This window comes from Rhinatrema bivittatum, chromosome 3 (assembly GCF_901001135.1).
Source record: "Rhinatrema bivittatum chromosome 3, aRhiBiv1.1, whole genome shotgun sequence".
In the NCBI taxonomy this organism is placed as follows: Eukaryota; Metazoa; Chordata; class Amphibia; order Gymnophiona; family Rhinatrematidae; genus Rhinatrema; species Rhinatrema bivittatum.
The window spans coordinates 40,419,924-40,445,877 of NC_042617.1; the positions used below are offsets into that span (position 1 = coordinate 40,419,924).

General features: G+C 44.3%; 1 protein-coding gene across 3 annotated transcripts in view; it reads left to right on the forward strand.

Moving 5' to 3' along the window:
• The window catches only part of RAB3GAP2 (RAB3 GTPase activating non-catalytic protein subunit 2), a 279,134-nt gene extending 259,532 nt beyond the window's left edge, over positions 1 to 19,602 (forward strand). For all 3 annotated transcript variants that reach the window (XM_029593169.1, XM_029593168.1, XM_029593167.1), the window contains 2 exons: positions 4,271 to 4,429; positions 17,751 to 19,602. In XM_029593169.1, coding sequence (XP_029449029.1) covers positions 4,271 to 4,429; positions 17,751 to 17,900 — 309 coding nt within the window. In that variant the 3' untranslated portion in view covers positions 17,901 to 19,602. The remainder of the gene's footprint in view (positions 1 to 4,270; positions 4,430 to 17,750) is intronic.
• The last annotated feature ends 6,352 nt before the right edge of the window (positions 19,603 to 25,954 follow it).

Here is a 25,954-nt window from a genome sequence, read left to right on the forward strand (position 1 = left end):
TGATTGTGGCAGTGCACAACCAAGAGTTTCTGGCTTCTTTGGACTTGACGGAGGCGTACCTGCACATTCCCATTCATCAGCATCACCAGTGCTTTCTGAGATTTATGGTGCTGGGTCAGCATTTCCAGTTTCAGGCTCTTACCTTTTGGGCTGGCCACGTCACCACGCACCTTCGCCAACGTCATGTTGGTAGTGGTAGCAGCTCTTCGGTACGAGGGGTGCAGATACACCCTTATCTCGATTGGCTCATCAAGAGTCGGAAGCCAGGTGTCGCACCATGGTGCAAAAGGTGATTCATATCCTGGAATCTCTAGGTTGGATGGCTCTTCCACCAGGCTTACCCTGTGAGTCTAGTCAGGCTTACCCTGACTAGACTCACGCATGCCCCCCACCTGGCCGCCAACTATTGACCTCCGTATTTATCAGTTATCTATCTGTTATTCATCAGTTACCAGTTATCTTACTAAATTGTTAATTATCTAGTTATTATTTTCAGGCTCCCTTTATAGCCTACTTGAACTGTAACACTCTTTTGTTGCACAAGTTTCCACTAGTTGTCCTATTTCCCCTGCTCCCTGTTCTTTGTACCTTTCCAATCTTGAGTTTTAATGTAAACAGACATGATGTGCCTACTAATGTCTGTATAGAAAAACTGTTAAATAGATTAAATAAATGGTGAATCTGACAAAGAGCCACATGAACCCGTCTCTGACTATCTGGGAGCTCAGTTCGATATGAGGCAGAGCAAGGTCTTCCTCACAGAGGAGAGAGTATGCAGGTTACAGAAGCAAGTTTGGCACTTGTTAGCATTGAGGGTACTCCGAGCCTGGGATTTTTTGCAGGTTCTGGGGTCCTTGGCTTCCACGCTGGAGTTAGTATGCGGGCCTTTGCACATATGAGGCCACTTCAGAGGGCGCTGTGGGCGAGGTGGAATCTGTTATCGGAGGCCTTTCATCAGCCTGTGTCTCTTGATGCTCTGATTCGGGACAGTCTGTCTTGATGGCTACAGGCATGTGATGTCGATCTGGAGGTCCTGAATTGGGTAATTATTACTACAAATGCCAGTCTCTCTGGATGGGAGGGCAGTATGCCAGCGACAGTCAGCCCAGGGCACTTGGTTGTCGGAAGAAGCCTCGTGGTCTATCAATCATTTGGAGACCAGAGCAGTGCGGTTGGCGTTACTTGCCTTTCTGCCTTTGGTTCAAGGCTGCTCAGTGTGAGTTTTGTCGGACAGTGAGATGACTGTAGCATACATCAATCGACAGGGAGGCACCAAGAGTCGAGGGGCAGCACAGGAGGCTCAAGAGTTGATTTTTTGGGTGGAACAGCACATGGCTCAGATAGTGGCATCTCATATCACGGGGGTCGAAAACGTCTAGGTGGATTTTCTCAGTTGCAAAATGCTGGATCCAGGAGAGTGGGAATTGGCAGAATTGGCGATGCAGCTCATCCGAGAGAGGTGGGGCTGTCCTCATTTGGATCTGATGGCGACTCGACTCAGTGTTGACTTAGAGAATAGCCACTGCTATTATTAGCAACAGTAGCATGGGATAGATTTAGTTTTTGGGTACTTGCCAGGTTCTTATGGCCTGGATTGGCCACTGTTGGAAACAGGATCTGGGCTTGATGGACCCTTGGTCTGACTCAGTATGGCATGTTCTTATGCGAAAGCACCTCGTTTTTTCAGCCGAAGAAGGGAATACGGAGCCGAGGGAGTCTATGCTTTGGTGATACCTTGGCCTCGGGTGATTCTACTTTACATATTCTCTCCTTGGCCTCTAGTAGGCAATATTTTGCATCAGATAGAGAAGCATCCAGGGGGATGTGGTGTTGGTAGCCCCAGAGTGGTCATGTCGGCCGTGATTTGTAGATCTGGTCAACCTAGCAATGGATGGACCGATACATTTCAGTCACCTTCCTCGTCTTCTTCGGCAAGGCCCCATATTTTCAGACCAGGCAGATCGCATTTGTCTAGCGGCTTGGCGTTTGAGATGAAGAGGATACCCGGAGGTGGTTATAACTACTCTTCTACAAGCTAGACGGACGTCAACTTTGTTGTCATATGTTCAGGTCCGGAAGGTCTTTGAGGCATGGTGCATGACTGAAAGAGTACAGGCCTTGTGGTCTTTGTTGTATCACATTTGTCTTTCCTTCAATATGGTTTAGTCAAAGGCCTGACTTTCAACTCACTTAGAGTGCAGGTAGTGGCTTGCTTATGAGGGAAAGTTGAAGGGTAAAAGTTATCTTCCTATCCCAATGTGCTTAGGTTTATTCAGAGTAGTTAAATCACAAGCAGATTGTGATAAATTGCAGGAAGACTTTATAAGACTGGAAAATTGGGCATCGAAATGGCAGATGAAATTTAATGTGGATAAGTGCATGGTAATGTATATAGGGAAAAATAACCCATGCTATAGTTACACATTGTTAGGTTCCATATTAGGAGCTACCACCAAAGAAAGAGATCTAGGCGCCATAGTGGTTAACACATTGAAATCATCGGTTCAGTGTGCTGCGGCAGTCAAAAAAGCAAACAGAATGTTGGGAATTATTAGAAAGGGAATGGTGAATAAAACGGAAAATGTCATAATGCCTCTGTATCGCTCCATGGTGAGACCGCACCTTGAATACTGTGTACAATTCTGGTTGCCGCATCTCAAAAAAGATATAATTGCGATGGAGAAGGTACAGAGAAGGGCGACCAAAATGATAAAGGGGATGGAACAGCTCCCCTGTGAGGAAAGACTAAAGAGGTTAGGACTTTTCAGCTTGGAGAAGAGATGGCTGAGGGGGATATGATAGGAGGTGTTTCAAATCATGAGAGGTCTAGAATGGGTAAATGTGAATTGGTTATTTAGTCTTTCAGATAATAGAAAGACTAGGGGACACTCCATGAAGTTAGCATGGGGCACATTTAAAACTAATCGGAGAAAGTTCTTTTTCACTCCATGCACAATTAAACTCTGGAATTTGTTGACGGGGATGTGGTTAGTGCAGTTAGTGTAGCTGTGTTTAAAAAAGGATTGGATAAGTTCTTGGAGAAGTCCATTACCTGCTATTAATTAAGTTGACTTAGAAAATAGTCACTGCTATTACTAGCAACAGTAACATGGGATAGACTTAGTTTTTGGGAACTTGCCCGGTTCTTATGGCCTGGATTGGCCACTGTTGGAAACAGGATGCTGGGCTTGATGGACCCTTGGTCTGACCCAGTATGGCATGTTCTTGTGTTCTTAAGGTTTGTAATTCATGTCACTCTATTGGTTCTCTCTGACACTGAGTTTATTGACTCATTCACTTGGAGCCATCCTTTTCTGCCAGCAAAATATCCTAGATGAAACAGGTATTGAGGAACTTCTTTTTCTCAGCAGACTTTGAAAGCACACATCAGCCACAAGATAGATTAATAGAGTCCACTGTGTACCCTCTTTTCATTTTTCAAATGAAGCTTGAATTATAATAGCCTCTACTGTAGCCATGAATTAGTTCAGGGTGGATCTTTGCATTATGCACTTAACTATTCTTACTAGTGTTGAGCCAGCACAGGCCTTCAGAGCAGAACCTTGTTCTAAGTAACATGGCTGTTAAATTGAAGGACAACATAAAGGTCGTTTTATTGACATTCTTCAGTAATCTGTGTGGGGCAGTGTGTAGGTGTCAATATGGGGAAGGCAAAAAGAAACAGTCAACCAGGGCTAGGGATACTGGAAACTGTCATTGCAGTGGCCAGGCTAGGTGAAGAGTGGGAATTAAAGTAAGGTAGAAGCTGCAGGAAGTTGTCACTGAAGGCTCATGAGGCCGGTTACCATTGAGCTGGAAGCTCAAAGGACCAGGAGCAAATTACCAGGCTACAGCTGTGTCCCACCCCTCTCTCTTTCCTTATACTTCCACATACGTCTGTCGTAAAGCCTGTGTACCGAAGGTGTTGGAAGGAAGCCTGAGGGCTAGATACGGTGGATTTGTCTAGAAAGTTAAGCAAAAGTGTGAATATTCACAGCGTGAGTGTAGGGCAAGGAATGGCTTGCCTGTAGCTGCAGCTTCTTGTTTGTACTAGTGTTTGGTGATGGGGATTGTTTCTGAAGAGTGTTTCTCGGCTGTGTGTGTTCGTAAACACCATCTTTGTGTTGTGAACCCAGAAACGAGCGGGTGGATTACATGGCAGCTGTGAAGCACAGCAGAGGCTCTTCCTGTGCATTCTGGAAGGGTCTCTGAAAGAGAGCAGGAAGCCGAGTGTAAATTCTTACCTTAGCAGCGTGTGTTTTGTTTTTAGGCTGTTCTTCAGGTGCACGACCTGGAAGTGCTGGCGTCCCAGTTGTTGGTGCTGACAGGACAGCGCCTGGCCTATGCGTTACTACACACACAGACAAAGGAGGGAATGGAGCTGCTTGCCAGGCTTCCCCCAACCCTCTGCACCTGGCTGAAAGCCATGGTAAGTGATCCTTTCATTTCAAAACGGAAACACAGATTAGCCACTATTGTAAATCTGTTTTTCCTTAGTGGCATGGAAAGAGGACATTTAAATATTTACAGATTGTGTTTTAAAAAGAAACCAAATGGGAAAACCAACATTTGACCCGTTTCAGGTTTAGGTCAGTTTCTCTCGACTGTATTTAGTAAAGGTTTTCTCCCCATCTACCGATGGACAATGTTACAAAAAGATTTTTAGCTGCCTTTGAAGCTGCTGCATAAAGGGATATAAAACATGGAATAGCTTTTGTAAGCCTGACCCATGAAATACCAAAATATACCTGCTCTTTGTTCAGTTAAATACATAAGTATTTAAACTGCTTTAATCTGGACTAGATGCCACCAAAACAATGAACCTATGAATAAAATGGGAACAGTATGACAAGGAGCACACCAGGGAATAAACTCATGTTCTGATAAATGGCAGCGGAAGCGCTGCCGATCCTTAAGAGATACTGTGAATGAAAACAAGATGAGAGACGAATGACACACCATGTCTTGACTTAGATTGTAAGCCCACTGGAGACAGAGAAATGTCTGCAGTACCTGAATGTACTCCGCTTTGGAAATGCCTGAAAAAGCAGCATACAAATAAATAATAATATAACATGGAAAACAGCAGCCCTGCTTATATGTTTCAGCCCAAAGAGGTCTCTGATAGCGTTCAATCTCAGGCCTGGATTTATCAAAATGCACTACATATCGCATGTGATAGGAAAAGGGGTATGTTTTATGGTAATAGGCAGTTTATTGCAATTTGTGCTAATACCTATGCAAAGCGCAAATTGCGATAACTTTTTCACACTTTGAGATAAGTGCCAGAATTGTGTTTCCTACATACAACCACTGGGGGGACCATGTTTAGTAGTTTTAAGCTCCTGGAGAGCCAGCCTAGCTATCTAGGCCCCCCTACAACCACTAGGAGGGGGGGGAGAGAGAGAAAGAGAGCATGCCTAGCCATAATGTCCCCTCCCTAGATAGGTATTTATATCTCTATGGGAGGCCCGCCTAGTCACTTGAGGTGAGATTTAGATATTAGTGTAGGGGTTAGGGGCCACTTTGACATTCAAAGTGAGACATGCGAACAGAACGGGGCTCTCTTGTGAAGATTTGATGACCTTCGGAGTGAGGAAACTCACCCAAAGATGAGATTTGTGCAATGTTCTCTCAGCCTAGCTTGATGTTACCCAGGTAGAGTCCATCAAGCTAGGCTAAGAGAACATTGCACAAATCTCATCTTTGGGTGAGTTTCCTCACTCTGAGGGTCATCAAATCTTCACATTAGAACACTGTGCTGTTTGTACGTCTCATTTTGAATGTCAGAGTGGCCCCTAGCCCCCACACTGATACCTAAACCTCACCTTGAGTTACTAAGCGGGCCTCCCATAGAGATATAAATGCCTACCTAGGATGAGAACATTATAGCTAGTCTCTCTCTCTCTCTCTCTCTCTCCCCCCCCAGTGGTTGTAGGAGGGCCCAGATAGCTAGGCTAGCTCGCCAGGAGCTTAAAACATCGCAACGCATTAGCCCTATCACAAGGCATTTACGTAAATGAAAAAGGTGTAGTTAAAATTCGCGTTAAAGCCGTGCGATATGGCTTCACACAACTGTGAGCCCAGCCCACTTGGCCACAAATCCCGCCCCAATATCCTCCCCTTTTTCTCATTTGCATTGCACCATGCATTATAATGCTTTCGCAAGCGTTAATGGCATTTTCGTACGCGTTAAGGTGTTTTTGCATGCGAAAACGCCTTAACGTGGGCGAAAACGCCATATAGCACTTTGATAAATGATCCCCTTAGATTGCAAGTTAGGCTGAAGAAAGAAATTCAGCATGACTACATACTTTCACTTTGCCAGCAGCTGACTATATAAAGTGTGCATGCACCACTATTGGGGTTTCCTTTGCACTATAAGTTGCAATCTAAAACATGCTCTTATGTTGAAACACATCAGGGCCTCTGCTTTCGGTAAAGCCTTTTATGTGTTTCAGCTGCTCGAGAGCTTGGCTTCATACAAGCTCTCTCATTGGGATTCCTGCACCTTCTGCTCTCACTCACAGACTGCGAGTTTATCCCCAATAAATACACTCCTTTGGCATTTGTTCATCGGGGGCATCATTTCTCTTTTAGAGTCACTTTCGAATCTATAAGAAAGATGCTTAGTACATCCGGTCCTCAGCTTGTACATTTCAGAACTAAAGCAGTAACTATCTAGAGTCTTCAGCTTCTCAGCTTGCCTGTTTCTTTGCTCTTCTCGTCTTTCTGGGTCTGCCATGTATCAGTCTGTGTGGACTTCTGTTGAGAATCAACACAGAGCACCCCTTTCTGCATTCAGATTCATAATAATAATAATACCTTCATCATCCCTTAAACCACTTCAAATACTGCAGAACTCAGCTGCCAGAATCCTTACAGGAAAAAAAAGAAATGAGCACATAACACCCATTTTGACCTCTCTTCACTGGCTACCTATTTCTTCGCGTATTACTACAAATCAATGTCCATCATTCACAAAATCCTAAACGATGATCTCCATGGACTAAAAGATTTAAACATAACCCCACAAAATCCACAAAGAAACCTACGCTCTAACAACGCAGGATACTTAAACATCCCCACCATCAGAGACGCTCATCTTTCAACTACACGAGAGAGAGCATTTTCCATCGCTTCCCCCAAAATTTGGAACACCCTACCTAAAGCCCTGAGAACCCAGCACAACCTGAAAACATTTTTAAAAAGACCTAAAAACATTTTTATTCCGCAAATTCTATTCTCACTCTGACGCCTGATCATCCCAGCTCTCAACCAAACGCGCATACATAATCCTCTTTCTTCCTGCTCTCCTGATGTACCCCCGTACCCTCCCTTTCTACCCCTTCCTGCTCTCTGACTTGATACGTTAAATTTTATGAAAATGTTCTCCTCACTTTTCTGTTATACATCTACTAAGAAAAATGTTTATTGTGCACAAAGTTTCACTGTGCCCAACTACTATGATAATTGCATATTTTGTATGATAATTGCATATTTTGTAAACCGTTATGATGGTTCTACCGAATAACGGTATATAAAACTCTACAAATAAATAATGAGGAGCATTCAGAAACTTTAAATGGAAATATGCAGGAACATTTTAAAATTTAAAAAGAAAAAAGTCTGAATGTCTTTAACTGCCAGTTATTTTGTCTTGAAAATATTTGCACAGGCAGTTGGCCTAGTTTTATTTCAGGCATGTTCATTAAACTATTTGCTTTGTTCTCCACATAGATTTAAGGGAAAAGGTGGACAAGTTGCAGTTTTAACACAAGAATGTTTTACGGTCACTGATGTCTTATCTCAGGCAAAGGGCACTGACTGCCTTTTGGTCAGAGTGCAGGCTTGAATTACCTTCTCTATTCTTTTAATTTGTAGAGTACCCTGAGCTAATTGGGATTCACTGGCATCTTTAAGACAGCAAATTGTTAGTGTCTCTTTGGAGCTTCAGAATCTCCTATTTTTAGGAGGTTTTAATGTCCATTTAGACCAGGATAGTCCCAGTGTCATTTCTGAATTTCAGTCATTAATGCTAACACTTGGTTTTGTACAAATTAAGTCCCCAAGCCATATATTTGCGTTTTCTTTTTTTGTTTTTAACTGTTTATTGAGAGTTGTGATACAGAACAATTCCAAAACATCAACAACATCCAACATATACATACAGTATCATAATACTCCAACCTCTCTTTTTTTTGTTTCAGGTCAGGGACTCTTTAAGCCTATCCCCTGGGTAAATCATCCTCATTCGAGCTACAAAACCCTGTAGAGTTTGACTCATTTAGTTAGTGAAGGATACTGCAGTTGCTGTACTTTCGACCATTTTTCAAAAGGTGTCCAAGTTAACTCGTATTTAGCTAATCGGTCTTGTCTTAATGCTGAGATTTTTTTCCATGCCTCATATACCCATTAATTTTTTTAACTACCAGAGATCTTGGAGGCTCTTCTCCCCGAGACCACCTTGCCGCCACCACTTGGCGTGTGGCCATAGCAGCAAAATTAATAAGATGGCTTTGGGGGTGTTAAGTTGTTTTTGCTGGAATTACCCGCAGTAGCCACACCTCCTGTTGGGCAGGTATCTCGCACCCTAAAATTTCTCTAAGGATTTATTTTTACCCCAAGCCAGAACTTCTGTGTTATCTCACACGTCCACCGTACATGAAAAAAAGTACCTATGATTGACAATGACGCTAGCATTTATCAGATATTGCTGGGTACCATCTGGCTAGCTTGGCAGGATATAAGTACCATCTGTACAATAATTTGTATCTATTTTCAATCATGAAAGTGGCCCCAACATTTTTCCCTATCCTTTGAAAACAGTCATCCTATTTTGATTTGTCCCATTGAGCCTTCAAATCTCCTTCCCATCCTTTAATGTGAGGGTCAGAATATGGTTCCTCATCTGTTAACGCTTTATAGATTTTAGAGATCAATTTGGGTGGCTTTTGGGTCATCATCAAAATCCCTCAAATAGAGAGGCCCCTTTCGTTAGTTCTTGTTTAGCTTCTTTTGTATTGAGTTTTCCTAATTATTGGAGTATATCCTAGTATAGTTTGCACAATGCTCATCCATTGCTTTTGTTGCCGACATTCCACCACTCTCTGTAATTGAGAAGCAGGATATTAGGAACACCCAAGCCACCTTTCGCTTTTGTTCTGTAGAGAACCTTTCTTGCAACCCTGGGAGGGCGCCTTTTCCATATAAAGAAAAAACCCTGTTGCTGCAGTGTTTTTAAATCTGCATCTGTTAGAACACATGGCAACGCCTGGAACAAATAGCTTAGCCTGGATAGATAATTCATCTTAATCACCGCTATTCTGCCCATCCAAGAAAACTGAAATCTGTCCCATTTGCTGAGATCTGCTTTAAGTGCCCGGAATAGAGGCTCATAATTAACTTTAAGTAAATCCTTTTGATCTAAAATTATATTTATCCCTAGATAGCGAACTGGTCCCTTTGTCCATTTGAAGGAATAAGCCTGCTTTCACTTGCTGCATTGGGCTGGTGTCAAGCCAGTTGGCAAAATCTCTGATTTGTCTGAGTTTAATCGAAAGCCGGACACCTTCCCAAATTCCTTCAATTGTATATGTATATGTGTATATATATATATATATATATATATATATATATATATATATATTCAGTTGTGTATATATATAGTTGTATATTCAGTTTTGTACGTTGACCTTTAAGCTTGTGAGCTAATAGCTTACTCGGTTTATCTCCTTACTCACAGTATTCTTGTTTCACTAAATCCAAATGGTACGCTATTGCTTCTGCCCTCACTGCATCTAAACTTTTCAAAGGGATTGACCCCAGGGCGTTGTTTATGGGTTGTCTCCAGATTGTGTAATTTAAGCTCCAACTCTTTCCGTTTCTTCTCTTTTTGGGTACTTGCCAAGTTCTTTGGGTACTTGCCAGGTTCTTGTGGCCTGGTTTGGCCTCTGTTGGAAACAGGATGCTGGGCTTGATGGGACCCTTGGTCTGACCCAGTATGGCATGTTCTTATGTTCTAATGACGCATGTGTACATTTTTTTGATGGTCATTGACAGCTTATTGCACTTTTTTAAATTAGAGAAGTTGTGAGTGAGTACAAGTTTAGAATCTCAAACTAGGCAGGAGAAAGTTAATTTAAAAAGTATATACAGTTGTATGCAAATGTTTAGGCACCCATGGTCAAATTGTGTGTTTCAGTGAATCTCCAAGTGAATAGAGGGCTGACACAACCTCTGCATGGTACAAAGTTAAACACAACTTTTTTTCTGTAGTTTTAAGTGCAAAATTACTATTTGCTGATATTAATAGATTAAAAATAATGAAATTGTGGAAATGGTATGTGCAAAGGTTTTGACACCCTTCTAGTTGATTCATTACTACTTTCTAAAAAACAAAGTTGTTGTTAAGGCCTAGAAAGTTGATTGGTTCATTAAGCTTTCAGTTAGGTGAAGACAATTTCTTTTATTATTAATATTATTCTGTTTTCAACAACCATTGGCCTCTTTAAGTAAGTGAACATTTGAAAATGAAGATACTGTCATTCACTCTTACAAAGCAGGGGAAGACGATGGCAGAAACACAAGGAATGGAAGTTACCTTACCTTGTGTGGTTGTAGCCAAACAGTTCCATTTTCATTTCGTTTCTTCAGTCCAAAGCATTTTGTTCCAGAAAGTTTCAGGCATATCAGAGTTTTGTTTTAAATAGCTTAGATGTTGACTTTTGTGATAAGATTGAGAAAAGTTATTTGTTCCAGCAGGGAGTTATTTTTTCCTGAATAGTTGAAGGCCTGTCAAGTCAATTCCCTTTTTTGGTGCTAGTTAAAAGCATTGGAAAGAAAGTAATAATGAATCAGCTGAAAGGTTGTCCAAAATTCTGCACATACCGTATTCACTGTTGTATTATTTTCAATCTGTTAAAATCAGCAATTCGTATTTTTTCAGACAGATGTCATGCTTAACTTTGTCAGTACTTAAAAACTAACAAAGCATAAGACTACTTTGTGAGTAATCATTATCACGTATATAAATCACCTGAATATAGTGAAAATAATTATTATAATGCGGAGAGAAGCCTTCATACATGACTACCACTAATTTTTCAAACAATAGCTGTGCCCTATTATAATCCTTGACCTCTGTCCTAAAGTCCTTTATGACAAATGCTTTAAATGTGCAAACAAAAAGATTTATCTTGAACTGTGCCACATGCAGTTCAGTAATTTAATAATCCGAATGTTTCAGAGAGTTCTGCTTCAGGGCCATTCCAGTTGTTCATTGCTGCTGCCCGGCACAGAGGAAATGCACCATCATTTTACCTGTGGCATAACCAGTGTAGTGACGCTCCAGCTAGTGGTTGGTTACCACCATTAAACAGGCACAGATCGATGAACTTGTCGTGCCAGGGATAAAATGATGGCAAATTTCCTCTGTGTTGGGCAGCAGCAATGAAGACCTGAAATGGTGGAGTAACTCTTTGAAATGTGGACTGCGTCTGGTGTTGGATTATCAAATCACTGAATTGCATATGAGACGTTTCAAGATACGTCTCTTTATTAGCACATTTAAAAACATTTTCATAAAACAGACTTTGGGTCAGAGGTCAGATTGTAGTGGGGCACTGCACTTGTTTGTCTGCTTAGTGGTAGTCATGTATGAAGTTCTCTCTCCACATTATAACAATTATTTTCACAGGAACTTCCGGCGATGACGTGTAGGAGGCGGAAGTGAACGGGGAAAGCTCCGTTACCTCGCTCCCCTGAAACTGTAAAAAAAACCTGTTAACATTACTTGTTTTTGCTGCTTCTGCCGTGGAGGGACTGTTTGAGGGGTTGCTGTGGCTCGGCGACGAGAGGAGCCCTGCGGGTAATGCGCCGGTCGAGCACCCGTAACAAGCCAGACTGCCGACCGCATAGACCGCGTGTTGTCAAAATGGCCGCGGCAGCACGTTCCGAGGAGCCTCTGCTCGCTTCCGTTACTGAAGAGGCATTGCAAAAAATCTCCCAGCGCGTTACTGAGGCGCTGGATGGCCGCCTCTATAAGCTACAAACCGCGATGGAGGATATTAAGTCCGCGGTTGAAGGACATGCTAAGCGGCTGGACATGGCGGAGGGTACTATCTCGGACCTGGGGGACCGCCTGGCGACCTCCGAGCATGCTGTGGCGGACCTACAGGGCCGGCAACGTGAGCTCCTTGCCAAGCTGGAGGAGCAGGAGGATAGAGGGCGCCGCAATAATTTAAAAATCATTGGCCTCCCTGAAGAGGTGAAAGAGGGGGAGCTTAAGGACTTTATAGAGCAGTGGCTTCCCCAGCAGGTGGGCCTCCTCCTTACTGGTGAACGGTTACAGTGCGAGAGGGTGCACCGTGTGGGCCCTGTGCGGGAAGGGATGGGGCGCCCGAGACCGGTAATGGCACGGATCCTTAACTGGGATCACAAGACTCGGCTCATGCGGTCGTATCGCCTGAAGCAGGAGGTGCTGTATAATGGTCATAAGCTGCTGCTGTTTAATGACTTCTCGGCTGCCACCGCAGCGCAGCGGAAAACTATGGCCCCGGCTTGTTCGGCGCTCCACAGGAGGGGCATCCGTTTCGCCTTGCTCTACCCAGCGAAGTTGCGGGTCCAGCACGAAAATAAAACCCTCTTCTTCAGCTCCAAGGAGGAGGCGGAGGGGTTCTTGGCAGGCCTTCCTCACCAGGCTGTGGAGTGATTCCAGGCCTATTATTTTTCCAGCCTTCTGCTCGCGGAGGTTGCAACTTGTAACATTCCTAGTATTGCGCCTGGTATTCAGTACCTGGAAGGGGCCTTGCTTTCCTTGATTGGGCTACGGAGGCTGGCGCCCTCCTTTTTTCCTATTTTTCCTATTTTCCTATATTACTTATGGACATCCTCTGGCGCCCGGACCTTCGGTTTCCAGTGCGTTGGTCGTTCCTGATGACCTTTGGTTTTGGTTTTGCCTGAGAAGATTTCTTTCCGGGATCTTCATTCTTATCTGGACTCTCTTAGTCACTGCACTTTTCTGTTGCATTTTTTTTTTTTTGAAGTTCTGTATTGCTGTTCTGGGGCCAGCGCTCTCCTCGGGTTAGGGGCGGCATCAGCCGGGGAGTGGGGAGGGAGAATGGAGAAGGGAGATGGGGGTTTCTGGTGTAACATCTGTGGGGCTTGATTGCTTGGGCCCCGTAGAACATGGGGGGGATAGGGGGTTCATGTGTGGGGTATGGATGTGGTGTCTGGTTGTGGGACTGTGTGTTTGTAGACGGGGGAAGGGGGGGGAGGCGACCAATGGGCTTTCTCTTCATGTGGTTTTACTTGTGTTTGAGGCGTGGTTTGTTTTTCTTTCTCCAGGGCCTAGGCTGGGAGGCCATGGGGAATTTCCTGTAGCAGGGATGCGGGGTCTCGTGGGGGCCCGACTACTACTTTTACTGTTTCTCTCTGATGGCGCAGGTTAAAATTGTGACTATGAATGTGGATGGAATACACTCCCCAGTTAAACGGACCAAACTATATACGCTGTTTAAGCGTATGAAAACGCAGGTTGCGCTCTTACAGGAAACACATTTGGGGGATGGGGAGCATGCCAAACTGCGTCGGGATTGGGTGGGCCAATCTTATTATTCGTCTTATAATCGACGGCAGAGGGGAGTGGCCATCCTTATTCACAAAAATTTGCCGTTTCAACTTGAACGTATCTGCCAAGATGAGGAGGGCCGGTACGTTCTTGTGGCGGGCACTCTTTATCATCAGCGTATTGTTTTCTGTACTGTTTATGCCCCTAATGTGTACTCCCATGGTTTTTTTGTTTCTCTGATCAACCTGCTGGCTGATTTTTCGGATTATAGTCTAGTTGTGGGGGGTGATTTTAATATTGTCGCTAGTCGCCAGCTCGATAATGCGCCCCCTAAATTGGCCTCTCGGATTGAGAGTAAGGAGGGCATTAACCTCCTGTGTCAAGAATTAAGGCTGCTAGATATCTGGCGGATATTGCACCCGCAAGATCGTGACTTCACTTTTTTTTCCCACCCGCACAAGGTGTATTCCAGGCTGGACTATTTGCTTGTTTCAGATCAGTGCTTCTCAAAGATAACAGACGCTACCATAGGGACTATCTCCCTGTCAGATCACGCACCGGTGACGATGACTCTCCAATGGGGATTGGGGACCCGGCCCCCGCACTCCTGGCGCCTGCGCCCTGACCTTTATTTAGACAAGGAATTTCATGGGTTCTTGCAGGGGTGTTGGAAAGAGTATATTGCACATAACACGACCCCGGAGGTAACACCCTCGATAGTGTGGGAGGCTGGGAAGGCGGTCATGCGTGGGGCAGTTATTGCTTATGTGGCAAAGAAAAATCGCCGCTGTAATGCCGAGATCTTACGGCTTACTGGAGTTCTCAAAAATGCACAAACCGCTCATATGGGAGTCCTATCAGACGCTAATAAGGCATGCTTAGATCGGGCGCGAGAGGCTTTAAACAGCCTGCTGCACCAACGGGCCTCGAAGTCCCTTCGCTACTATCGCTACCAGTTGTATAAATATGGCAACCGAGCTAGTCGGCTTATGTCCCATCTAGTTCGCCCTAGGGGGCAGCGCCCCTCGGTTGTGGGAATACGGGATAAGCAGGGGGTACATCAGACCACTTCTGCTGGTATAACGGCCCGGTTTTAGAATATTATACCAATTTATATGCCTCAAAACCTATGAATACGGAAGTGGCAGGCTTGCTGTTCCGTGAGCTCCCCTGGCCTCAACTCACCCCAGCTCACTTGGAGATGGTGAATCGCCCTATTACTACCCAGGAAATTTATGCCGTTATTCAGAAGCTTAAGCTTGGCAAAGCGGCGGGACAGGATGGGCTGGGGTCTGAATATTACAAAATTCTCAATTTTGGGGTACTCACTCCTTTACAGGCTTATTTTACCGATTTGTTGCATACTGGTGCTTTGTCGACGGCCTCTAATCAATCGGTCATTGTAGTCCTTCCTAAACCCGGGAAGGACCCCTTGGAGGTGGGATCTTACCGTCCCATCTCGTTGCTAAATGTGGACGTCAAAATTCTGGCCTCTGTCCTAGCAGCCCGGCTATCTGCTGTCCTGCCAACTATTATTCATGAGGATCAGACTGGGTTTATAATGGGACGCCAGGGGGTGCGTAATGTTCGGCGTCTCTTGGCGGCTTTAAGTTATCAACCCGAAGCAGAAGCACTGATCTTAAGCCTGGACGCTGAAAAAGCGTTCGATTCCCTCTCCTGGGAGTATATGTTCTGGGCTTTACAGAAGTATGGCTTTTCTGGTGCTTATTTACAATGGCTACAAATACTTTATCAAAACCCTAGTGCCACTATTTTGCTCAATGGGATGCCAACTAGGGCTTTTTCTATCTACAGTGGAGTACGCCAGGGATGCCCTCTCTCCCCTCTGCTATTTGTCATGGCACTGGAGCCTTTGGCTATCTGCCTCAGGCGGGAGCATGCTATCAGTGGACTTAGTGTGAATGGGCACCCACTTAAAATAGCTTTATTTGCCGATGACCTCCTCCTATTTGTTGGGAAGCCCAGATCTAGTGTGCCCGCTATTATCGACATGTTTGACCGCTTCCACTTGGTGGCTGGTCTTAAAATTAACTATGATAAATCGGAGGCTTTAGCCTTAAATTCGCACCTTCCGGCTACCTGGGGGGGGGTATTTCCCTTTCGGTGGGCACCCGGCAAACTTAAGTATTTGGGGGTTTGGATCCCGCGGGACCTGCGTCAGTTATACTCTTTAAATATCTCCCCATGTGTTGCAAACTTGCAGGCTCAATTAGACCTGTGGAAGTTGTTGCCGCTTTCCCTTTTTGGCAGAGGCGCCCTAGTCAAAATGGTGCTGGTGCCTAAACTTCTTTATCTTTTGCACACGCTCCCCTGCTGGTTGACTGTGGCGGATGTACGCCGTTTGCGCTCCAGCATCCAACGTTTTTTGTGGCGGGGAAGACGTGCACGCCTCGCTTATACGACTATGGAACACCCGCGAGAGCGTGGGGGGCTAAACCTGCCGGATTTTCGGCTATATAACGTAGCCTGTCAGATGAGGTTTGTAGGAGAGTGGCTGACTGGGTCCTATCGATACTGCGAGGAGGGGCTGCTGGGCCGTATGTCGACTCCGGGCTCTCCCTTGACCCTCATTCAAATGCGGGGGGCACAACGCCGCACTGTCGATTACCCTAAGGTTTTACTAACGCCCTGCGTAAAAGCATGGCGATGGATACGTAGCCTCCATCGCTTATCTGGAGTGAGGTCCTTATTGCTTCCCTTTTTGACTAATGTGGAATTTCTTCCAGGTCGTGACTGCGGCTCGGTGTTTCGCTTTTGGGCGGAGCATGGGGTGCTGTTTGCGTTTCATCTGTATGACCCTGACTCCCATGCCATACTGGACTTTGCAACGCTGGCGCGTACCTTTCGGTTGCCCTCTAAACATTTTTACGCTTTTCTTCAAGCCCGCCATTATTTGACTGCTTTTGCCTGGACACGCCCTATGGTGGAAGCTGAGATTAAGTTTGCCAATACCGTCTTTGATACTGCCTATTTGCGGAATACCATTACGGGCTGGAAGACACTTGGTCAGAAGCTGGGCGATGCTACCCCTCTCATCCGTGTGGCAACTCGGTGGTCAGGAGTTCTGGGTTCCTCCATCACGGAGCGGCAGATGTCGAGCTGGTTTCAGGACCTTTATAAATTGCTGCCTGATCTGAGTCTACGGGAGCTTCAGTTTAAACTTTTACATCGCCTCTATTATGATGATGTTAGTCGATTTAAGATGAAGTTGACGACATCTCCCGCTTGTATTACTTGTGGAACCGCGGAGGGCACACTGCTACATCGGCTGATCGCCTGCCCATTACTCCAACCCTTTTGGCAGGCTGTGCTGGCTGTGGTTGGCACTTGTATAGGTGTCTCTCTCCGGCTCACTGGGATGCTGTTACTTACTTGTGCCTCACCACGCCTTTTGCCAGGCAGCCGTTCTAAGGCTCGCTTTGAGAGGGTGGCTGTTTTGATGGCGTGTCGCACCATTCTGGCGGGTTGGACGGAACCCCGGACTGTGCCTACGATTGATGCTTGGTTCCACAGAATGGCCTCTCTTGCACAGTTGGAAAAAATGGATTTCTTGGCCGGCAAGAGGCGCCCGGATAAACTCTACTGTGACTGCTGGGACATTTGTTTCAATGCCTTCCCTAAGTCTTTACAGGCTGAATTACGCCTCAATGGTTTTACACTACATTGGTCTTCTAAGGAGGGGGGAAAGGGGAGGGGGGGTGCTAGGGTGTGAATGTGGAGTGAATGTGGTGGTGTGGGGCTTGGGGCATGGTACTGGGAGGGAGGTAATGGGGAGAAAATGGAAAACTTAGGGGAGGCTGGTATATTAGGACTCTGGCACAACGCTGTTCCTACTGTTGTTGAAGTATTACCTGTGTTGTATGGTTCTGTGATTGTTTGGGCGACGTTACCGTCCCCCCTGTTAATAAAAAGTATTTTGGAAAAAAAAATAACAATTATTTTCACAATATACGGGTAGATAATTATGGACTTGTGTTTAATTAACTTTGTACTGTGTAAAGGGTGTGTCAGCTTCTGTTCACTTAGACATTCATCGAAACATACAATTTGACCAGGGTTGCCTAAACCTTTGCATGCACTGTCTATGTTATGACAGATTAGAATTAGGAATTTTGTTGTGAAACATTTTAATGAAAGTATTGATTACTTTAATTTGCAGGATCCACAAGACCTTAAAACCACAGAAGTGCCAATTGGGACAACAGGGAAATTATTGGATAAAGTGATAGAATTCCTACCAGAAAACCATGGCCAGTATGGCTTGGCCTTGCACCTGATAGAAGCCGTGGAAGCAATGTCGTCTTCATGACAATAGTGCCAGCAGTCCAGGCCAGCTGAAACACGAGTAGTGCATGACCACTGTGCGAGGCCAGACAGAAGAGAAGGAAGACGATCTCCACGTGACTCTGAAAACGCCGAGTGTTAAACTTGCTTTTAAAAATGAAGACCATCCTATCCATTTTCCACAGCACATTAATGAACATGAAAGCCTCAGCTGCAAAGAGAAAGTAGATTCAAATGCTGCATTATTTATTTCCAATTTGAGCATTTATAACACAGCCTACTTTTAATAGCCATTTTATTCAGTTTCCTCCGTGTATGAATGATATTGACATGCTCCTCTTGGCTCTTTGCTAACGTGCTGCATCTGCCATTCAGCAGTCTCACAATGGCAGAATGATGGAAGTGGTATAGGAATTCTTTAACCTCTCATGTTTGATGGCAGCACCAGGTGACTGGACTGAGAATCTCAGAACTCTGAATGTGGGCTGCTGGCTTGTGCTCATGCATTCAGATTGCCGTTTGGGTTACTGGATTTAAAGTATGGATTTAGTCACGCATTTCTTAAGAAACCTGAAGCAAGCCAATACCAGATGTGGCTCCACTTGCTCCTTATGACCTGGCGTTATCAAGCAGTAGGGTTTCTGTATAGCTCTTAGTCTGTACAGAGGGGCTGAGCCAGTCCTGGTTTTACACTCCATGCATTCATGGACATGTAGGTCCTGTTTTTTTAAGAAATTGGAACTAGACATCAATGCATAGAATGGGTGGAAAGCAAGGACTGACATGGAGCTATCTGGTAGCCCTGATGCAAGCACAGCAGCTGTATGGATGGAGAGGATGGGGGAAGACTTGACTCTGCATCCCCCTCCCCCACACTCTGCATGTGAAGCCCGTGACCTCCCAGATGCAAAAGCACCACTGGCGCATATCTCCGGGGGGAACAGGGACAGTTTATGTTAGGGGTCTTGGGCCCCTCTTTGCTCTCTGAAAGCGTCATACAAAACCTCAGAATGCCTTGATCTTACCAGTTGTTTTGTGAAAAGAAAAATGTTGAATGTCTGTGCACAGGTTTAAATGTCAAAATGAATGGGGAAGGATAAACAATTGAATTCCACACACACGGCCCCATCCTCATATCAAATGTATTTAAACAGTAAAAGTACACCAGTGCGCATATATCTCTTTGACTCTTAGTACTGTATTCTTGGAGAGAGCTGATCAGGTCTCTTGTTATTAGGTGAGCAACATATGCAACAGATATTTTAAAGGTTATATTATGTTTATGATGTAACCAGCCATCACCATAGTACAGCCTTCTGAGCAGCTGAAGTCCCAATTTTTAAACTATTAAAGCAGAAATGTTAGTCCAGATCTGGTGATGCTGCTTTTACATGGCGGTCTGTAAGAGCTATTGTAGCAGGGTAGTGTTATATATTGCTTTTCAAGAAAGAAGCTGGAGTTACTTCCCTTTTCCAGCACCAAGTAACCATTTAAATAAAGTGTGCACATTAATAGGAGTTGGCGAGACCTCAGAAATCTCTTTCATCTCTTGTTTTATCTTTATGCCCAAGAAAGATAGCAGTATAATATCCAATGTGACAATTATGTTTTTACTGAAATATGTGATTTTTAAATTCATAAATTGTAGGACGATAAATCAAAATGAGTTTACTTTGTTGACAGCAGTTTCATGGATTAAAGGTAAATAAAATATGTCAATAACCAGATGTACATTTTCTATGTAGTATCTGCTGTACACAATTGATTTAAAACACTTTTCTTTGGCCTTCTACTGCTAGCCTATCACACAGCCATCAGTGTTGAAGCTCCTGTCGTGGTTTTTTTGGGCCAGTAGTTTTCTGCTGTTGCTTTTGAGTATCCAGCTCAGTTGGAACAGGCCTCTACTGATGTTGCAGTGTCGTGAGCTTTTGTGCACTACTTCCCAAGGCTTCTCTCCATGATCAACACTTTCCTGTTGAACCCAGCTATCGCAGTGGAAACGTGCTATGCATGGCACCCAGAGGCTGGCCAGTAGGTGTTGCTGTTATGCATTGAATGGGAGGCCCTCTTCACTGAGGGCTTGTAAACACTGCCTCCTGAGTAGGCCCAACCTCAGTCAGTCTGAGCTGCAGAAATGAATGCAGATCTCCCACAGGGCAGTGAGCCATCAGGTTAGCCCAACATCAGACTGGATAATAGTTAAATGCATTTTGAGCTTGTAAGGAATGTAATCTAATAATTAGTTGCACAGAAAAAACATTCAAGGAAATCTGAAATTCTAAAAGTACAATTTACCTTGTCCTCTGATAACTAACACAATTCATTTAATATGAATAATTATAAGAACTAATAATTCATATGAAATGTTTGGCCACAGTGAGTTCTTGATATTGGGTATAGGCACCATAGGGGTAGATCTGAACTAGGCCTACACACTGCATCAGCTGAGAGCTCTGCTTATAACCATTTCATTGCTGACTCTGTGTGACAATGGTGTGTACTGATCTTCCCAGTATCTGGGTAGTACCATGGATCTGTGCTACTGCCCCTGAACTGCACTTTTATTTGGCTGTCACTCCTGAGATAACTTGTCTGAAGCCATTGCAAGACGTGGAGCTGGAACCACTCACCATGTTAAGTAGGCAACTAAGATGTTTTCTAGTAATTAAAGCTGCCTTTTGTACAGTTCTGTATGACTTCACCACTTGCCTGGAATAGGGATGTAAGCTGGAAACCACCAGAGTCTGAGAGCTGCCAAGGCTGGCCACAGATATTAGCAAAAATGGCAAATTATCTTTGCCACTTTCATTCCACAACTTCTTGCTTTGTGGGTAGTGAACATATCCCTGCAGCTCATGAAAAGTATCGTTCAGCTTCTACCTTCTGTTTTTGTTTGTAAAGTTATCCAAGAGACATTTACTAAGCTTGCGCCAAGCTCAGTAGACAGAAGGAATCTGTTTCAAAGAGGTATTTCATTAAAACCACTTTGCATTCCTTCCTATGTGTAGGTGGGTTTCAGATATGAAGACTATTGGCAGTAAACACTAGCGATGTGAGCTTCCCTCACGTACTGACATAGAAGACTCTGAATGCTTCTCTCTTTCCCTGCCTGTCTCAAGGTCCACTTCTTTCATTAATCTCCTCTCCCCTTTCTCTGTTCTAGGTCCTGAGCCTTATCACTTCCAGGCAGTTTTAATTCCTCCACCTTATGAGAGACACGTGCATTATGTCATTTCCATGTTTACGGTGTCACATAAATGCTTTTGACATTCAGGCATTTGCAGACTTCTTTCAAATCCTGTCACTGTTCCACCGTGTGACCGAGACACTATGATTTTACCCCCACCCACCCTTCTGTCATCTCTAAGCTGCCCAAAATGGAGCTTAACGCTCCTCCTATCCTGTGGTTTTCAGAAAAGGGAGGTGGAGGACCCAGTGAATATGCACTTCACATAAGCAGATGGTTGGGGTTTTGTTTTTTTATCTCTTTTCATACAACAAACCCTCAGTCCCTGTATGGCCCCTCCCAGACATGAGGGTTACTTTTCACCTTCTCTCTTCACATACAGGGAGTCCTGCTGGCTCCTGCCATGTCCCCTTCCTCTCCAGAGAATGGGGAAAGGGTGAAATCACCCAGCAGCAAATAGGCGGAGCATCAGCACAAGTTATCCACTGCCATTTTTTTCACCTCTTGACTCTATCAAAGATCGTAACGTCATGTTCACTGTAGTTGGCATACAACAGATTTTAAGTTTGGCTAAAAATTCTTCTAAAGATGAAATTCAAAATTAGCTGGTTATCTTCATTGCTCAATGGCTCTTACATCTTGTACAATATTTTGTTATGCGCTTTTTCTTTCAAATTACAAATACGTCGGTATATAAAAAAGATTACAAATAAATAAATGTAAGAAGAAAAAGGGGAATTCAATCCTGGATGAAGTTTTGGGCTTATACATGAAACTAAATGATGTGTGATGTAATAAAGGAGATGAGGCTGGTTTAAAAATCTCAACACAGCCAGCAACACTTGCCTCAGCTCCCCCAACAATTCTCAGACTCCAAAAAAGCACCTCATGAAATCCTTCATAATGGAATGGCATGGATGCAGCAAAACAACTTTTCATAAAGTGTTGCATAATATTATTGTTAACAACATTGTAAACCCAACAAATAACTTAGCCCTCCAGAATTCCAGTTAAGGGGCTCATGGAATCAGCCTGTCAAAACACACAACGTTAGTGCAGAGGACAATAGTCCCACTCCCCCGCTCTAGTAGTAGGCCTTAGAAGCCCAACCCCTCTGATGGACCAGCTGCAAGTAGCTGTCTAAAGCCACATCGACCCAGTGATAAGTATGAAACAGCACCCGCACTGTTCAAGGATATGGGAAGCCATTAAAGATTGGGTGTGGCTGACCACCGGCATTATTTATAATGTGAGGTAGAACCCTATCCTGGCTGTAAAAGCCGAAGTATGGACAGACCCCTCCCCCCAAGAAAAACTAAATCTGACGTAAATGCAGTCCTCGTGGGAACATAAATTACAGCTGTGAGCCCCATGAGAGTGCCTGAAAACTGCCATGAGCATCTGTTAGTAAATTTTCACTTGCCGGAGACTCCCCACTGCCACCCTTCCCCATTTAAAAATTGCTGTGGCCATGCCTAGACATCAAACATTCCTGAACTGAATTAAGGAATCTGTCTAACACAATATCAGAGAGATGAATACCATCAAGCCAGCCTAATCCCCAGTTAGCTCATAAGAAATTATTGAACTCCTAAAATCGCAAACAAACATGCATCCGATGATTCATTTTTTATGTGTTCATAGATTATAGCCAATGAGAGACGTACACAAAAATGTATTAAAAAAACCCTATACAAATGTTATTGCAATAACTTAATGCTTAGCGCTAGCCTTAGCAGGTATATTTAGCAAGCATTTTATTAGAGTTCACTTGTCCTATACGAATCAATTCTTTCATTGTTTTAATGGAAGTATCTTGTGGAGGCAGTCTCTGGTCTTTACCGCCTAGACGGTCAGACTCCTGCCCTATCTGCAGTATATAAAAACTTTTAAATAAATAAATAGTGACATGCAGCTATTTCCATACGCTTCTGGGGTGGAAAGGTTTTATTTTATGACTGCATAGTGGGCCAGATTTTAAAAGGGTTACGCGCGTAACCCTTTTAAAACGCCCCTGTGTGTGCCGAGCCTATTTTGCACTGGCTTCTGGTGCGTGCAAAGCCCCAGGACGCGCGTAAGTCCCGGGGCTTTCTTGGGGGGGGGGGCGTGTTGAGATCCGCGCGTCATTGGGGGGCGAGTTGGCGTGACACAGCCGGCGCGTCATCTGGGGCAGTGCCGTGGGCATGGTTTTAACCCAGGGGTGTGGCCACGGCCTCCAGACCAGCCCCCGGACCGGAACATGGCGCGCAGCAGCCGGCCCGGCGCGCGCAAAGTTACACCTGCCTCGAGCAGGCGTAACTTTCGTGACAGAGGTGGAAGGGATTTAGATAGGGCCGGGGGGTGGGGAAGGGAGGGGGAGGCAGAAGGAAAGTTCCCTCCGAGGCCGTTCCGATTTCAGAGCGGCCTCGGAGGGAATGGGCAGCGCGCGCAAGTTGCACAAATGTGCACCCCCTTGCGCGCGCCGACTCCGGATTTTATAAGATACGCGCGTATCTTATAAAATCTGGCATACTTTTTAAAAAATGTACCCAAGTGTGCAGAAGTCTGGCCAGATTGTTGGGAGTAACTAAGGCTATGACTTTCCTGGAACTCTTTCCAATTGAAGTCACTTTGCCCATTTGGGAAGAAAGGTTAAGCCAACAGGGCCATGGAATTGATAAGAATGTAGTGAGGGAGAGGACAGTGTTCCCATCCCAAGCAATTGACAAATTTTAATGTATAAAAAGAATAGCTAGGGAGGAGGAGGAGGAGCGAGATTGCTTCCTGGACATGCTAGAGCAGACGGAGCCTTTGGAAATGTAAGCTTTGTTGTGTGTATATATATATATATATATATGTACATGTGTACATATATATATACCTAAACATGTGTACATGTTTAGGTATTCTCTTTAGTAATTATTATTTGCAATTAATTCTTCTGTATTACATGATTTTATTTATATTCTGTTCTATACCTTATTGCTTAAATAAATGGATCAGAAAGACCTGGAGCCATGGTGTGCTGAATCAAAGTGTACTCGTGTGTGTGTGTGTGTGTGTGTGTATTGGATAAGCTCCCACGGTTTAGTCCTGTAGGGGAACAGGCAGAAGCCCTTTGGATAAAACTCATACAACCGAATTTTAAATCAGCCACACGTGCATTTTCAAAAGGGCCTGGCCACACCCGTAAGAGAAGATACGCGCACAATTGCTGGGCCCTAAAAAGGGCGGGGCGGGATGGAGGCTGGCCAGGACAGCAGCCATTAGCAAACCAGGCGAGCAGGTAGTAAAACACAAAAATTGTAAGTTTTTGGGATGGGTTAAGGGGGTGGAGTGGAGTGGACTGGGAGGGAACGGGGAAGGTCCGATTTCGTCGCCATACGTAATCTACTAAAATCCCCCCCCCCACACACACACGTTTTTAAAAATCTGGTGCGCATGTGCGTGCAGCCCACAGATTTTATAACATGTGCGCACATGTTATGAAATCAGTGCATCCATGTGCACATGCCAGGAACTGTACGTGCATGTTATAAAATCTACCCCATAGTGTGTGTGGGCAGAATGCAGAACAGGCATACATTGTGGTTATGTGCTCGATCTTATATATTGGGCTCAGAAAAAGGCATTTTCCAGACCATAAGGAGAGCATCTATGGCTAACTACATTTGGATTGACCCTGTTTTAGTTGGGGAATCAAGGAATGCAATGGGATCAGCTCCTACCTTTGTTGCTCCATCTTAAGAGAATGCATGCTCCACCTTGAGAAAAAGTTATTCCACTTGGCCGTAATGATATGGTTCATATGCGCAGTGTAGAGTTAAGAAATTGCAGAATGATTTAATTTTGATCTTTGCTTTATTTTCCCATACATAGGTTGTTTGGTCTCAGATTATTCCCAGGCGGCTGTGGCATGGGGCAGTGTTTTTTTGATACAGTTGAAATGATTTACAAAAAGGTGATGCAAAGTGGCCTTCCTCGTAGCTAGCAATAACCTTAAAGAAGCATGTAATTTCTCTACCTTATGATAAGTGAGTCTGAAGACTCTGGTTACATACATCTAGCTCAAACCAGAGACGACAGTAGGCCCGGAAATTTTTACTTAGTAAATGGGATACCAAAAAGGCCTCAACGTCTCTGAAGGTATTCAAAGGGAGAAGACCAACAAAAAATCATCTCGATAATGAATCAGGTTCGGAATATCCATGCACTGCTCCACTACCCAATGCACAGAAGTACTAAACTTCTCAAAGTAAGCCCAGGATATGACGCAGCACGTAGGCATATATTTGTCAAAATAAAAATTACATTCAAAACAAAATCTCAATAGAGGAAAACAAGAAGGATGAACCAGAAGACGGCAAAATGCAAATTTTCTATTAGCCTTAGCTAATGAGCCAACATTCCACACTAACTCAATGGCTTGGTCAAAAGAGGAATACTGGATCAATTAAATCATTTACCAGAAAACTCAAAGGATAAGAAAAGTTATGAATTAACTGGGTCTTCCCAAACACGTTCTTACGTACATACCCTCACACAAACACACTTTCCATCTACCCCAGGAAACATTTCAAAACTCTGAGACCCAAGAACCCCCTTCTACTCCAGTGCTGTTCTGCAGGGAACCATTCCACGTAGCACTGTTGTCCAGAATGTCAAGGAACCTGGGCCTCCAGGAACCAGAGAAGAAACCAAAAAAGGGAAAAAAAAATGGCCTCACCTCTGCCAGCTTGAACGCAGAGAGAACCTAAACCAAACAGACATAAGGATGGGAGAAACAGAAAGGAGTCCTCATTTCACTGAGTCCGGCAAGCCTCTCTGGATAGAAGAACCCTCTGAGCATAACACATAAGGAGCAATGTGGATCCAAAAAACGAACACTGCACAGTCCATTGACGCTATAGCAA